Below are 16,006 nucleotides of genomic sequence, written 5' to 3' on the forward strand. Positions count from 1 at the left end.
TATGGTTTTTAGAACATTAAAGGGGTACTCCGGTGGAAAACGTTCTTCTTTTTTTTTTTTTTATCAACTGGTGCCAGAAAGTTAAACAGATTTGTAAATCACTACTTTAAAAAAAAAAATATTAATCCTTCCAGTACTTATTAGCTGCTGAATACTACAGAGGAAATTCTTTTCTCCTTGGCACACAGTGCCCTCGGCTGAATCACGAGCACAGTGCTCTCTGCTGACATCTCTGTCCATTTTAGGAACTGACCAGAGCAGGATATGTTTCCTATGGGGATTATCTCCTACTCTGGACAGTTCTTAAAGTGGGCAGAGATGTCAGCAGAGAGCACTGTGCTCGTGATGTCAGCAGAGAGGTTTTCCACTGGAGTACCCCTTTAAGAAAGAACCCAAAACTGGACAGACCCGTGCCCAAAACTGTAGTAGACCACGGTTTTCGGCACGGGAAAAAAAACGTCCAAGTACAAAACAGTAAACAGCTAGATGTATCCGTTTTGTATGGGATGTCAATATTTTTTTTCATACAGTTGCATACAGTTTTCACATTGAAAACCACATTGTATAAGGCAACCGTATGTAAGAAACGTGATGTGAATGCACCCTAACAACTGCATCTCCTTGTCAATGGTGGGGTTCCCACAGTGTCAATTCAGTGTCAGGCTGTGCCCACTATTTACACATTTCCAGGAAAAATAACAGAGGATTGGAATAATGTAGAGTTTAAAAAAAGTTTTATTTACTAAAACAGACATGTTATAAGAGCTGATCAGTCTTCTTAAAATTATCTTATAAAACAGTAAATAAGATTTCTCAAATTGTTTGCTTGACATTCTATATGTATTGTTAATTACTCATTTTCCATGTTTCAGCTGCTGTTAAATAAGCTTATAGGGCTAAAGCGCTATGAGGTTGATGGAAGAAAGGTGTTGTTTTATTTTGATGAGGTGAGTAAAGGATATTTTTATAATGCCTTACACCTTTATCTGCAAAACATAATTTTCTCAACAGTTTTTTTTGTCTAAGAGTTTATCATATAAGGGAATCCCTGTACAGATATATCAGTGGTCACTACAGAGAACTCTTACGTGATATAATTTTACCCAGGACTGTATCTAGAACAAGAAGACATGCTTTTTTGTCTAGAGGAAAGAAGGTTTCTACACAGCACAGATGGGGGGTTCTTTACTGAACGAGCAGTGAGAACGTTTTTCCAGGGATTTATTCTGATTACCATATTTTGAGTCGGGAAAATTTTTTTCCTCCGTCTGAAATAATCGGCATCAGCCTCATAAAAGTTTTGCCTTCCTCTGGATCAACACAGTAGGGACACAATAGTATTATAGGATGAACTTGATGGACTCTTATCTTTTTTCAACCTTATGAATTATGTCACACAAACATGTCAAAGAATAAGATTTGTCAGGGTATTAATGCTGAGACCCCCTCAGATTGTTAGTAATATCTGGGTGAAGCACGTTACCCCATCTTAAGAGTGGAAAAAATTACTGTACTGTTAAGAAAATAATGAATTTTTTTCAAGCAAAAATTAATAAGGAAAGCCTCAATATGTGTTAATATCGCTGCGGCTTTTCATAGCTGTTCCTAGTAATTAAGCTAAAACTTTCAAAGCTTCAAGTTGTATTAACCAGTAGTGTATATTTAAAGTTTGCAAATCAATTTTTTTTTTTTTATCTCAAGATACCAAGTCAGTGCATGACCTGTGTACAGATGCAAGCATTTAGGGAATATATTGTGGGGAAAACTTCACCAGTTCCTGTGAAAATCTATGATTACTACGAGCCAAGTAAGTGGCATCATTATTATTGGATTATTTTTAAACCATTTACAGCCTAAAAAAAAACACAGAGGCCAGTTTTTGTCCTCTGCTTTCTTGTGGGTATACAGGCATGTCACTACACTACTTTGCTACTGTAAATAAAGACTGCAAGATGCATTGGGGAATTTAACAGAGGGGAAAAAATCATAAATTCATTACTCCTAAGTTTTTTTCAGAATTTGGAAAAAGCCTTTTGATGCATTTTTATTTTTTAGTATCACAGAGAGGAGTATTGTACCGGCACTTGCACCACTAAGAGTTATGAATGTGGATTTATTGTTGTATATTTCCTTTTAACAGCATTTGAGGCCACCAGATTCTACAATGCTAGTGAAAGCAGCCCCTTGTCCCGAGAACTGTGTGATGGTACCACTTGTAATGAGGTGGAGAGCTCTACAAATCAGTGGACTGGTGAGACTCCTTCATCTTTATATTCTTTACTATAATGCATGAATTGAGAAGGAATGTAACTTCCATTGTGTCTCCTATAACACATGAAACTCCATAAACTTTAAAATTCTTTGACCCACAGTAGGCTGGCAACTAAAATGGTCACTTATCTAAACAGTAGACTTTTCTTTAGTACTAACTGTGCACAATATTTTTTCTTTGTCAAAGTAATACTGGCATTGCAGCTAGGAAGAGGGCTTGTGAGTATTTGCTTTCTTGTCATTGGCCAGAGAAGGAAGGGAATGAAAGCCCAGGTGTAAGTACTGCTGGCAAACAGCCCAGCTCTTGACCCACCCTCCTGAAATAGAGCTGTCCACAATGTAGGGGGCTCAATAAAAGCAGTAGAAGCTCAAGTATTGGTATGCTTTAACCTTTCGGGGACAGAGGGCATATGGGTACTGTTACCAGGGTTTAAAGCGTGTTCACGAGCAGAGTGCGCGTCAAACCATGTGGGTCCCGACTGCTATCAGCAACCAGGACCCAGGATTAATGCCAGGCACCGCCAATTGGGCCAATGCCAGGCATTAACCCTTTAGACGCCGTGATCAAAGTTGATCGCGGCGTCTAAAAGCTAAAGTAAAATGTCCCGGCAGCTCAGCGGAGCTGATCGGGACCATCGCGGTAAAACCGCGATGTCCCAATCAGCTAACTGGACAGAAGGATGGTCCTCACCTGCCTCCACGCTGTCTGATCTGTGATCTGCTGCTCCATGCTTGCTCAGCAGGCTGGAGCAGCAGAGCACAAATAACACTGATCAGTGCTATGCTATGGCATAGAATTGATCAGTATATGCAATCAAAAGCTTGCATGGTATAGCCCCATGCGTAAATGTCCAAACTATTACAATATAAGCGTAGTTAAACTGCACGGTCGAAGGAGTACACTTCATATACCATAAAAAATTAATAAAGTCCCGTCAAAACAAAAATGGTACTGATATCAAATACAGACCATGGCGCAAAAAATAAGCCCTCCTACCTCCCTGAATACAGAAAAATTAAAAAGTTATAGGGGTCAGAAGATGACAATTTTGAACATACTAATTTTGGTGCATGCAGTTATAATTTTTTTAAAGTAGTAAAATAAAATAAAACCTACATGAATTGGAAATTCTTGAAACTGTATGGACCTACAGAATAGCGAAAAGGTGTCATTTTTACTGAAAAGTGGACTGCGTAGAAATGGAAACATGGAGTTTTTTTTTATTTCACCCCACACGTACGTTTTGTTTTTGTTTCGCCACAGATTGTTATAAAATAAGTGATCTCAGTACAAAGTACAATTGGTGACGCAAATAAAACAAGCCCTTATATAGGACTGTAAGGGGAGGAGGAAAAAAATGAGTGCAAAAACTAAAATTGGCCTCGTCCTTAAAGGGGTACTCCGGTGGAAAACTTTTTTTTTTAAATCAACTGGTGCCAGAAAGTTATACAGGTTTGTAGATTACTTCTATAAAAAAAAATCTTAATCTTTCCAGTACTTATTAGCTGCTGAATACTACAGAGGAAATTATTTTCTTTTTGGAACATAGTGCTTTCTGCTGACATCACGAGCATAGTGCTCTCTGCTGACATCTCTGTCCATTTTAAGAACTGTCTGGAGTAGGAGAAAATCCTCATAGCAAACATATGCTGCTCCGTACAGTTCCTAAAAAGGACCGAGATGTCAGCAGAGAGCACTGTGCTTGTGATTCAGCAGAGAGCACTATGTTCCAAAAAGAAAATAATTTCCTCTGTAGTATTTATCAGCTAATAAGTACTGGAAGGATTAAGATTTTTTAATAGAAGTAATTTACAAATCTGTGTAACTTTCTGGCACCAGTTGATTTAAAATAAAAAAGTTTTTCACCGGAGTACCCCTTTAAGGTAAAAAATGGTCTTCGTCCCCAAGGGATTAAGACAATACTGATTTGCTTATATGGAGATTAGACATTCCAGTTAATTACAGTAACTACTAAGTGTTTTTTTTTTTTTTTTTTTTTTTTTTTTTTTATATAAAACACATACACTTAAATGGGCAACTTTGGTTTGTTACATCAGTTAGCTCAAGTAAAGTATTCATTTTCCTAATAGGTTTCACTCCCACTGGTCCCTGTATTGGTGGATACCCATGCCCGGAAGAGGAACATTTTGAGCGCTGCTTGTGCTACCGAGACTGTGGATATGATGGTGACCCAGTGTGTGGATCTGATAGTGTCCTCTATCAGAATCAGTGTCAGATGGAAGTTACAGCATGCAGAAATAACACTAAAATAGAACGCGTGGCAATGTCACATTGCATCCCAGGTAAGTGTTTAAAGTATGTAAGAACTATGAAAGAATATGCTTGCTAAAGTTTAAAGATGTTCCTGCGTGCTACACACTGCTTCTGTAAACTCCAGAAATCTGCTCTTTTAAGTCTGTGATGTATATATGTCGTGTGTGACACTGGGGAAGTGCAGAATTTGTGTTAAAGGGAAAGTTTGTACCAGTAGTCCCGCCTACTGTGGAAAGCTTAGATCATAGATCAAATGCAGCTCTGGTCCTACTACTGCTGAATTTATATGGAAAATTAACAGGTTATTGAACCTAGAAGAGGGGAGCACTCGCCAAATTTGACAAAATTTGGTTTCCATGGAATTATAGTTCTGGGCTGGCCTCTAAGAAACTGGCAAAGTTCTGGTCAGGTCTACTGTAACTGTTTCTATTCAGGAGTCAGTAAACTCCTATACTGTTGGTTGATTTCTTTGATATTTCTGGATGCCAGTGAGAACATTTCATACACTCAACTAGTGCAGGGCGGTATGACCAAAAATGTGTATCATTCCTTTTTTTAAATTTATGGCGGTTCCACAGTATTTGACGGTATTTTTTTTTCCACTCATTTCCACCTTACCAGCATACCCCCCCCCCCCCCTCGAATAAATGATCAGCCACAGTGTGCTGGGGACCTAATCATATATGACCCACGGGCGCTGTCCTGCTTCCCCCCCCCCCCCCCACCGAATGAATGAACTATCAGCCGCAGCGCTGTCCCCACATTAGGGGACTAATCATGTTTCCCCCAGACGCTGATCTCCTTTTCCTCCTGTGAGCCGCGGCACTGGAAATGAATGAGTTGTGAGCCGTGGGCGCAGTACAGAGAACGGAAGCTGTCACCTCCCCCTGCAAGCGCTGAAAGCCAGTGGGCCACGGGCACTGTAGTAGTTCTGAACTTCTGCAGCGCCCGCGGCCCACTGGCTTTCAGCGCTTGCAGGGGGAGGTGACAGCTTCCGATCTCCGTCCTGCGCCCGTGGCTCACAACTCATTCATTTCCAGCGCTGCGGCTCACAGGAGGAAAAGGAGATCAGCGCCTGCGGGTAACATGATTAGTCCCCCCGATGTGGGGACAGCACTGCGGCTGATAGTTCATTCATTCGGTTGGGGGGAGAGCAGAACAGCGCCCGCGGGTCATATATGATTAGTTCCCCAGTGCACTGCGGCTGATAAGTCATTCATTCGAGAGGGGAGGGGCCCGACAGTTATTGCGGTATAGGGAAAAATTCCTACCATACAGAAAAAACATACCGGTATAAGTTATGAATCGATATATCGCCCAGCACTATACTCAACTGCATAAGGGTTTTAAGGAACTGTCTACCTCCTTTTGGGTCCAGGGGTCTTGGCACATAGATTGATTTTTTTTGAATAGCTTGATTGCCGACACACAATGAAGGCAAAGACGATCATTTGTTGCTTTATACGTTATACAGTACGACTTGGCATTTGTTTATTTTTTATACTTACGCCACTTACCGTTTGGGATCATAAACTTTGTTATTATAGTTCAGATATTTCTCCACACAGTGGTACTGAATGTTTTTTTCCTTTTTTTTTATCAAATCTTTATTTTTCATTTTAATGAATAAACTATACAAACATACAATTGCATAGATGGTGTCAAACATGGCAAATTGTACCAATCTCTCTGCTACGAACACAGAACGAATATTATAAATCTATCTATATATATATATATATATATAAAACTCAACTTGTGTGTGTGTGTGTGTGTGTGTGTTTATGTTCCAGCATCACGTCCAAACGGTTAAAGATATTAACATGAAACTTGGCACACATGTTACTTATATGTCAACAGCAAACATAGGATAGGTAATTTAACCCTTACTCATCCCCATTTGCCAGGGGTAGGGTTTTTGTTTAAAGTCCCATACAAGTCTATGGGAAATATATGTTACTGCATAACTTCCAAACGGCTGGAGATATTTTGATTATACTTGGTCACATGTTACTTATATGTCAACTTAAAATATAGGATAGTTAATTTAACCCTTAACTACCTCCATTTGTGAGTGTCGAGTTTTTGTTTAAAGTTCCATGCAAATCAATGGGAAATGTATGTTCTCACATAACTTCCGTACAGCTGGAGATATTTCAATAATATCTGGTACACATATTACAGTTTGGGATATGAGGACGGGATGGGAGGTTGGGATGGGAGGTCGGGATGTGGGGTTGGGATGCGACAGCAATATATGGGGATGGGATATGAAGTCAAAAGCTTCCTCCTTTGTTGATTTTCCTCCCCAACAAGGATTAGGAAGGAAAAACCGGGCAACGCCGGGTACTCAGCTAGTAGTTTATAAAAGTATTGAATATGTTTTTACTTTTGTTTTTATTTTTAAAAAGTACCCATAGGAGACTTTTATATACAATGATTAGATTGCTAACGCTGAACAATGCTGTGCTATAGGATTACTCAGTGTGACCGGCGATCAGCAGATGATTATGCTGGGACCCACATGTAGCAGCTGAGGGGACCTTTGGCTGGCATGGAAACCGATCTCACCCCTGCAAATATGTTGGGGGGTGCGATTTCGTAGAGGGATAGTCATTTTGGCTCTTAAATGCCATGATCGCTATTGATCATGGAACTTAATGGCACTTAGTCATTAACTGTGAGTCAAGCTCCTTCACTCACTTCATAGACAGAATGCCACTAAGGGCATAAATGTATGTCAGATGTCCTTTTAAAGGGTAAAAAAAAAGACAGGGGCTGCAATGCCTGTAATACCTGATGTTACTCGGTAGTGCCCTTGATGTTATGATAGGGCAGATGTAACTGGGTCACTGTAAGATGAAATAACAAAACCAGTGCAGATAGCAGTACAATTCTATTTTACTGAATGGTAACTAATTATTTACTAAAACTGTTAAAGTTGGTGTCAATGGTGCAGAGTTAACACATGACAGTCTGTAGGTATTCTGCATTAGTCCCTCAGATGTTTAAAATACCTAAGGTGCTGGGGATTACACTGGTTGATTCCCGTTGACAAGAAAAGGTCAGAACCCAATGGGAGGTCCACCAAGATTTCAGTTACTAAGAGGTACTTGACAAAACATGTTACCCTCTCAGGCTAGGGAAAGTAAAGCTGGACTTCATCTTATAAGCTGCAGAAGATGCCTCAGACCAGGGGCAAGACTGGTTCTCAAGATGTCTCTTTAGTTTCTGGCAAGAACCAGTTCAGGTCCCATGCATCCCGGGGTAGGTCCTAACAACTATCTCTTACAGTTTTGGCGGCTAAACTACTATCTTACAACTCTGTCTCATTTTTCTGTTCTTAATAACGAACAGGTTTAAGTGTATCTGTCATTTGCAAAAACATTATATATACCCTAGATAATCAGGACTTTAGCTCCCCATGAGGTGAGTGAGGTGATCACCTCAGGCACACTGTTGCAAGGGGGCACAGTGGCCAGGGCTGGACTGGCCTTGGCTGCTGCGCCTGCTCGCCCAGGGAGTCCAGCACACATTACACTGTGGCAGTGATTCCCAACCGGGGTGCCAGGACACTCTGGTGGGAAATATGGAGCTAAATTTATTTATTTAATTTTTTTCCCCACCGGGCCTGCACACCTGTGAGTCAGAGGTGTGTAGGCCGGGCTGGAGACAAGTCTGTGTGCAGTGCCAGGACAGGGATGCTGCAGCTCCAATCCTCGTGTATTCTCTCCCTCCTGTGGAGCAGCTCTGGACTCCGGATTCTCCCTGGTCCCTCAGCAGAATGATGGGGATGGAGTGAATGAGCAGGGGTAGCACTGACAGAGGTGTACTCAGCTTCAGGTACTGAAGCCCTTCCTTTCTGTCCCCCTCCACACCCCTTGTCACCCCCTGTACACCCCTCTGTATACCTCTCTGTCACCTCTGTACAACTCTACACGCCTTTGTCACCCGTCATACCTTTACACCCCTGATACCCCTCTACACCTCTCACCTATGTACACCCCTCTGTCACATCTCTACATCCATCACCACTGTACACCCCTCTGACAACCCTGTACACCCCTTGTTACACCTGTCACCCATATACACCCCTCTGTCACTCCTGTTCACCCCACTGTCACCCATGTACACCCCTCTGTCATTCCTCCACACTTATTCACCCCTGTACTCCTCTACACCTGTAAAATTGGTGAAACCGGGGCCAAGCTACCTACTAATTTATTTTTTATTTTTTTGCCGAGGTTTTCCTAGCCAAAATAAGGGGGGGGGGGGGGGGGGGACTGCCCAATTTTCTGTTCTCGTCTCGATAACATCTACATTTGTTAAAAATGTGTATATTTTTGGGTGAAAAAACACTGTCTTGTCCCTGCAGCTATTGCCGGTGTGTCTCTGTGTAGAGACAAAATACAGGAAGTGTGGGTGGGACAAGCAGGGCTCTCTGCACTGAGGCTATGTGACATTTTCCCAGTTCACACAGCAGGCTTATTGACAACCAGGAGCCTGCACAGAGCCCTGCTTGTCCAGTGCACAGAGCGAACAATGGTGTCTCCTGGAGATGGACTGATACAATGGCTAGCTGGTTTTTGTATTTTTCCCTACAATTATTTTAGAAAATTGCTATTATTAGTATTTCTATGATTGTCATTTGTGATTGCACTCTTTCAATTATTTCTAACAGACGAAAATGCTTCAGAAGAGGAAGCTTACACCGTTGCATTACCAGAACAAGAACAGTCACAAGAGAAAACAGGTGAAGGTTGTATGTATGTTTTATGACTGATGGCCCATATGGCCTGAAACCAATGGATGTGCCATGCTTACCCTATTTTGCTAAGAATAAATAAAAGGCATATATGATTTCATGGGATCCTGAAGGATGTGAAGGTAAACTGAGTAACTGCCCCAAGCTTATAGTAAGAAATGTGGTCCATCACCAATGGGGCCTAATTATGTAGGAGATATCATCTTGCTAAGGCCTCCATTATGATGACATGCAATTTAAATGTATTTTATATGGCTTGTGCCACTGCAGTTTTTGATGCGTTTTTTTAGCCAAAACCAGAATATCTGCCTGTTTGGTCTATAAGCACCCTGTGTAATAGGGCCCTAAGTCCTTTTCTTGATATTTTAAATTTGTCCCAAGCAAAATATCAAAAACCTGCCACAAAAACTGTCCTTTTAGCCAAGCAGTGTAGACTGTCCACTTGTGGACACTGGGTTTGGAGAACCATAACCATCAAAGAGAAAATGTTAAACAATTGAAAAGAAAAAAATGTCATCAAACTGAATTATGGTTTGTAAAAAATAATAGACCCTGAAGGTTACATAAATCATATACAAGGTGATTGCAATTTATACCCTTTTGGATTTTTTGTGTCCTAAAGCTTATTACAACCAATTACATTTAGTTGATTTTTTATTTGTTTAATTGTTGTTGTAGTCAGTCAGTTATAACTGAGAAAAAGAAGTTATAATCACTGATGCGCCGTGATACCAAGTGTCTGCAGGAAGTTCCTTAACCTGTGAACTTTTCCAAACGCCTTCCCTCTGCTTTTGAGTGATGGCTTAGGGGTCAGGCATTATTTACAAAGACAACCTTCAGAACTGCAGTGTTGAATCATTTTTTTACTGCAAGTTCAATGCTTATGTTTGGTGTGCTTGTTTAAAATGCTTGCACAGTATGTTACAGACATATGAAACTGTATGCCTTTATAGTTACATACTTCTAATCTTGACTGTCATTAATTTTATAGCCATACACATTGTATATGCAGAAAGCACACCACAGAGAGAATGCAAACAAAACCTAACCTACCTGCAACTCAGTAGTTATCTTGCTTATAAGAACTAGTAAAGGGTTTCAAAAAAATACCTTACTATAGCTTTTATTTACACAGAGGAAGAGATGCCTATTCAGTTACCAGAGGACTCTTATTATTCATACGAGTACGATACCGAACCATATGCTGTTGACAGTGATGATGGCATTGACCCTGCTGTGGAGCTTACAACAGTTTCTATTTTGGCCGAGGACACAGGCAAAGTGAACACATCGTCGATCACAGAATGGTAATGGCACATCTGTAACAATCAAATAGTCTCATTATACAAACAATAGATCTTCATTTAAATATCTACTGCAGAACACTTACAAAAAGTATCATATTCTTAGAAGTAGAATCTAAACAGTGTGCTACTTAATTTTCTACAACTATTTTTGGTCTTTCTGTCACCTCCCTTTTTTTTTTTCTTTAATATATTCAGAACATTAAATGCCCAAGAAAATAAAAATTGATGGACAAGGACTGTTTCCATTTGTAAAAATCATATCTGGGGCATACAACAAAAACCTTATCTTGCTGGTTATGAAACATGTTTGTTATTTTATCATTTTCCCTTAATCAGCTTGATATCCTTTTATTTTCTTTATTATGTTATCTATACTTTTTTGGAAGAATAAACTTCACCAATAGTTAAGATATAACAAAAGAAGAACATTTTGAAGGTGCAACGGCATAAATTCTCTTTTACCAACAACCAAGAAGCCTCCTTTAATTTCTTGAGTTAAAAGCAGTCCTCTGCTGACTTCACTCCATCATATTGTCCCTTCAAATAATCTTCCTTTCTAAGCTTCCTGCTTAAGTTGTTCCAGCAAATACATCAGAGCTTCCGTGTCAGAACAGCTGCCCACATGATTTGCCAGAAGAAATGATGTCACCCATAGTGACAAGACACATGTAATCCTATCTTTAGGTCCCAGCTTCATCATCATTTAACCAAACCTGTACTGTCGTCCTGTCAGAGGATTTGTTCATTTGTATATTTGTTTTACTGTTTGTTGTTTATGTATATGAAAACCCTGTGCAGTTTATTTTGATCCATTACTACAGATCTGACATTGGTGAGGACATCAAGGTCTCTGTCCACTATAAGAGAGTTCAAATTTTTTATTTAATTAGTTATCTTAGCCTTAAAGGATTTTTTTTTACCTTATGTTATTTGGATCCATTCCCAGTATTGGGATAAAAAAAAGTGCAAAAACTGCATTACAATACAAAGTGTAATTTAAGCCTAAGAGTATTTTGTCATACACTGGATCTTAGGTATCAAAATTTTCTTAAAGAAACATAGCTGACCGCATTTGGCTGTCTAATTTATTTGCTGAACTGCACTGCACTGGAAAATGTAGATTCTGAAAGTGACAAGAAGGCCACTTTCTCTCTTGAAATAGTTTTAAAACATCAGTTACCCAACATAAATAGTGGATTGTAGGCTGATAAAATGATATTTTTTTCACTCAATGATGTGTAGCAAACAAGTATTTATAAAGTACATAATAAGAGTCCTCCAAGCTCATGCAGCAAGCAAGACGAATTTGTTGACTATAACCTAATCAGTCTTATGAATTATGAAGCTGAAGCAAACTTGCTGGAATGAAAAAAGAAACGTATCCATCACATAATCTAAAAGAAAGGTTGAAATATAGGACAGTCACATGTTTTCTAGTGTTATTCAAACAAATACAGTAAGATACCAGCACTAAAAAGAACATATACTACCAGTTAAATCTATCACACCCCTTAAACATTTTATGGCTCATTGTGTAACAGCAATTAAGTAACTAAAAGGACTGCTATTTTCCTCAAACTATGCCACATTTGTGTACAGGCTGTGTCTTGTACTGCAACTTACCCCCATGTACAGTACGTAAATGGATGTAAGTTTAAATACCAGGGAGAACCAATTAACAGATGTGGTGTTGTCTTTAGAAAAAGAGGATCTTTTCTAATATCCTTTAATTAAGCATTGTTGACATTGGTCAGTGAAAAAAATCTTTAAAGAAGATATCCAGTGGACAAAAACATATCCCCTACCCACGATCTCCCGTACAGGGCCCCAGCTCGGCTCTGCTCTTCTGATGATGTTTCCCACCCAGCAGTCAGCTGGTTGAAACACGCCCCCTCCATTCATCTCTATGGGAGAGGCAGAGAACGCTGTGTCTCCACCTCCCATAGAGGTAAAGGGAGGGGTCGCATTTCGACGAGTGTTTTCGAGTATGAGGCGCTCTTTAGTGAAGCAGATCTCGGGCCCCGTATAGGAAATCGCAGGTAGGGGATACATTTTTGTCCACTGGATATCTTCTTTGAAGCATAGCTGTCATTTCATGTAACTTCTCAGGAAAATCTGTCCTTTTTGTGCACATGAGGACCAACACTGTTTCTGGCCATTATGTAACTTATATATGAGATTTCAACCAGTTTTCCTCTCTGAAGGCTCCATCTCTAATTTTCAGTTGTCCCTGGGCCACTGGGTGGAGCACTGGTATAAATAAAAAATGGCACTCACCTTAGATACTATAAATCAGAACAAATCTTTTATTCCGGATTGACACCCCGGCAGTATAACAGACCAGCGAGGGGCAGCTGATGCGCCTGCCGGTCTGTTATACTGCTCTGCCTTCAATCCGAAAAAAAAGATATGTTTTGATTTACAGAGTTTATAGTAAGTGCCATGATTTTTTTATACCTCATATGTTGGATGTTTATCAAAGTGACATGCACCTCATACCGCTTAACACGATCCACCCTGTAGAGAAGCCATTTGAGCAAGCATGTATCTCAAACAAATTATTAGCAGTGCCCAGACCTGCTAGTGCTTTGTCTTTGAAGTATCTGTTGGCTTCTTGCTCTCATCAATCACCCCCCCCCCTCCTCCTCTGTTCCAACTCTTTGCCCCTCCTATCTATATGGACTATAGGCAACATGTAACATAATCCCTCAGTGATATATGCTAGTCCCTCTTTTAAAGCCAAGATAGAAGTGAACTGTTTTTCAGAGTGAATGTTTGAGGGGGGGCAGATCTGATAGGAGGAGAAAGAAGCATTTTTCGCTGAAAATATATATTACAGTTAATTATACTTAAATATCAGTTGGTTGTTCTATTAGTTTGTGCAATGTTTATAGAAATGAAAATGCGTATTTAAAGCTCAACTGCAATGTGGGTCCAGTGGGAGGATATGTGTTTAAATTTCCTGGCAACTTTATAAGCCAAGACTTACTAAAGTGACCAAGCTAAATGTTTGCTGAAAGTCCCATTTACTTGCATGGGATTTCCGGCAAATTTGTACAATGGCAAGCCTCTGGCCACAAAGTTACTTAAATATATAAACATGTATCCTGCCACCAGACCAACATCGGAGTTTTGCTTTTAGTTTAAAGATTTATTTTATTTTTATTGCCATTAATATGCTTTCGTTATTAAATGTTTGACAGCTTTTTTTGATTTAGTAGAAACATATTTATCATCAATTGCTCAAATTTTTTCAGCTCTGTTATGAAAAAAAAGGAAAATATACAATATACATACGGTATGTTTTGTGAGGATCTATACAAACATATGTGTCTCTATGGTTACCTATATAATCATTTCCTGCTGTCTGTGGATTAGCAAGATGCAGATCTCAGACAGAACGGAAGGAACATGTAATTGCTATGTAAGAACACACATGAGGGGCAGGACGGCAGAGGAAAATTGATACACATATTTTAATTAAGACTATTTACAAAACTGTTCCATTAATTATTTTATAATGAAGGCAATTTGCAAAGTTGCTTATTGTTTTATTATTTTAGATTCCTTAGAGGTATTCCAGGATTTTTTTTATTTGACTAAGTTACAGGGGCTGTAAAGTTAGTGTAGTTCATAATATAGTGTCTGTATCTGTGTGTGATGGTGATCTCGCAATTCTTATGTGATTTTCGCCCCAATATTTATTTGTAACAGCATACAAAATTACTCAGGTCTCAGGATTTCCCAGGCTACAGTGCTTCGAGACATGATCTCACTAGTCAGTTGTGCAAAGTCCTGCTTCAATGGGTGGAGCGACCACTGGGTGGGAGAGAGATAATTTTGCAACAGCTGTAGGCACCCTGACTAGAAAACACTGGTCTTTTGAGTTTATTTGTGCTGCAATGGGTGGGTTGGCTGAGGTGTGGGAGGGAGGAATGTAACTTCACACTAACAAGCATGGAACTATGGGATGTGTAGTTTAAGAGACCAAACTCCAACAGGAAATACCCTGTTCACAAAAAGATAGCCCCTTTAAAACAATGAACAAAGCGGTTGCAAAAGTACACACACCCCTTAAGAGTTCAAGTGGTAGTTCTTTTTAAAAGACTTTGCTTTACAAGATACCACCTTCTGTGATTCATGTAAAATAATATAGTATGGATGGGATGATGTGCTTTCTTTCAGAAACTATCTTTATATACTGCCCTACACCTACAAACACCAGCTTAGATTACATAAGTCTTAGACTCTGTTCATACTTCCATTTGTAGCCTCCATTGGCAGTTCCAACAGATTTAATGGGAAGAAAAGCACTTCATGCAGGACTATTTTTCCTTTCAAAATGACAAACCCCACAGTGGAACCCAACAGACTCCATTGTAAGTCAATACAGCAGTGCATTCTGTTCCCGTTAAAATGGACACTATAGTGCAAATGGAAACAGAGCCTTAAATACACACTTGGGAGTTTATTGCTTGAAGATCCAATGCCAGTCTAGGCATTTGAAGGGAGACTTTTTGGGAAATGAATGATTGCTAATTTTATTATGCTATCTTAATCCCAACAGATAACTTAATGTATAAAATAGTATGTTAAATTATATAAAATTCTACTGTCTTTCTTAATACATGTATATAAATTTAAATGTAAAACAAAAGCTGTTATTTTTTACCTTTCTTGCCAAAGTGGTTGTATTTGTTTAAGATTTGTGGAATTTTTGGGCCTGGGGACTGGGCAAGAAATAAAGGCATTAACCTTTTTTTTTTATCTGTATACACTGAAATATATTTTACTCATTTGCTAGTATCCAGCAGCAACTTTATTAAGTGTTACTAGTGATCTACAAATGGACAGTCTGATACGAAGTGCTAGTGAATGTGCTGCTCTCTGATGTGTTTTAAGCTTTTGCTGTTTGTTTATGGTAGATCTGTATATTACCGCATATGAATTTGATTTTGTATTTGATCAATGCAGCTTTACTTACTGTCCCCACACTCGCATCTTTTCTGAAATAAATTGTTTACAAACTCTGTGCCATGCTTTTCTTTGCCATCTTGTAATCCACAACAGGCTCATGAAAGTGTGTCCACATTAAAAACAAATAGTAAGGATCTTTTCACATTGTATTAACACAATTCTGTAGGCGTTGGTTAAAACCCCTAGAACATAGGTTAAACACATCTATTCCATACAAAGGCATACTGTAAAAAATGTATATCACATACTATGGGCCAATTAGAGGTAAAGGTTGGATTGACACTTTGGGGAATCAAATTTATCTTTAATAGACATTGTGAAAAAAAACTTAGCCTGTCTATCTATGTTTATCTGCAAACCATTGGTGAAATTTGATGTTAGTGGTGGTCATACACACAAGGCTTTGTGTAC

General features: G+C 39.3%; 1 protein-coding gene across 1 annotated transcript in view; it reads left to right on the top strand.

Moving 5' to 3' along the window:
* Positions 1 to 15,650, top strand: part of CPAMD8 (C3 and PZP like alpha-2-macroglobulin domain containing 8) — a 115,166-nt gene extending 99,516 nt beyond the window's left edge. The window contains exons 41-46 of the mRNA XM_056562863.1: positions 873 to 947; positions 1,702 to 1,807; positions 2,141 to 2,251; positions 4,363 to 4,575; positions 9,228 to 9,299; positions 10,447 to 15,650. Coding sequence (XP_056418838.1) covers positions 873 to 947; positions 1,702 to 1,807; positions 2,141 to 2,251; positions 4,363 to 4,575; positions 9,228 to 9,299; positions 10,447 to 10,622 — 753 coding nt within the window. The 3' untranslated portion in view covers positions 10,623 to 15,650. The remainder of the gene's footprint in view (positions 1 to 872; positions 948 to 1,701; positions 1,808 to 2,140; positions 2,252 to 4,362; positions 4,576 to 9,227; positions 9,300 to 10,446) is intronic.
* The last annotated feature ends 356 nt before the right edge of the window (positions 15,651 to 16,006 follow it).

The sequence above is a fragment of the Hyla sarda genome, chromosome 1 (genome assembly GCF_029499605.1).
Source record: "Hyla sarda isolate aHylSar1 chromosome 1, aHylSar1.hap1, whole genome shotgun sequence".
Lineage (NCBI taxonomy): Eukaryota > Metazoa > Chordata > Amphibia > Anura > Hylidae > Hyla > Hyla sarda.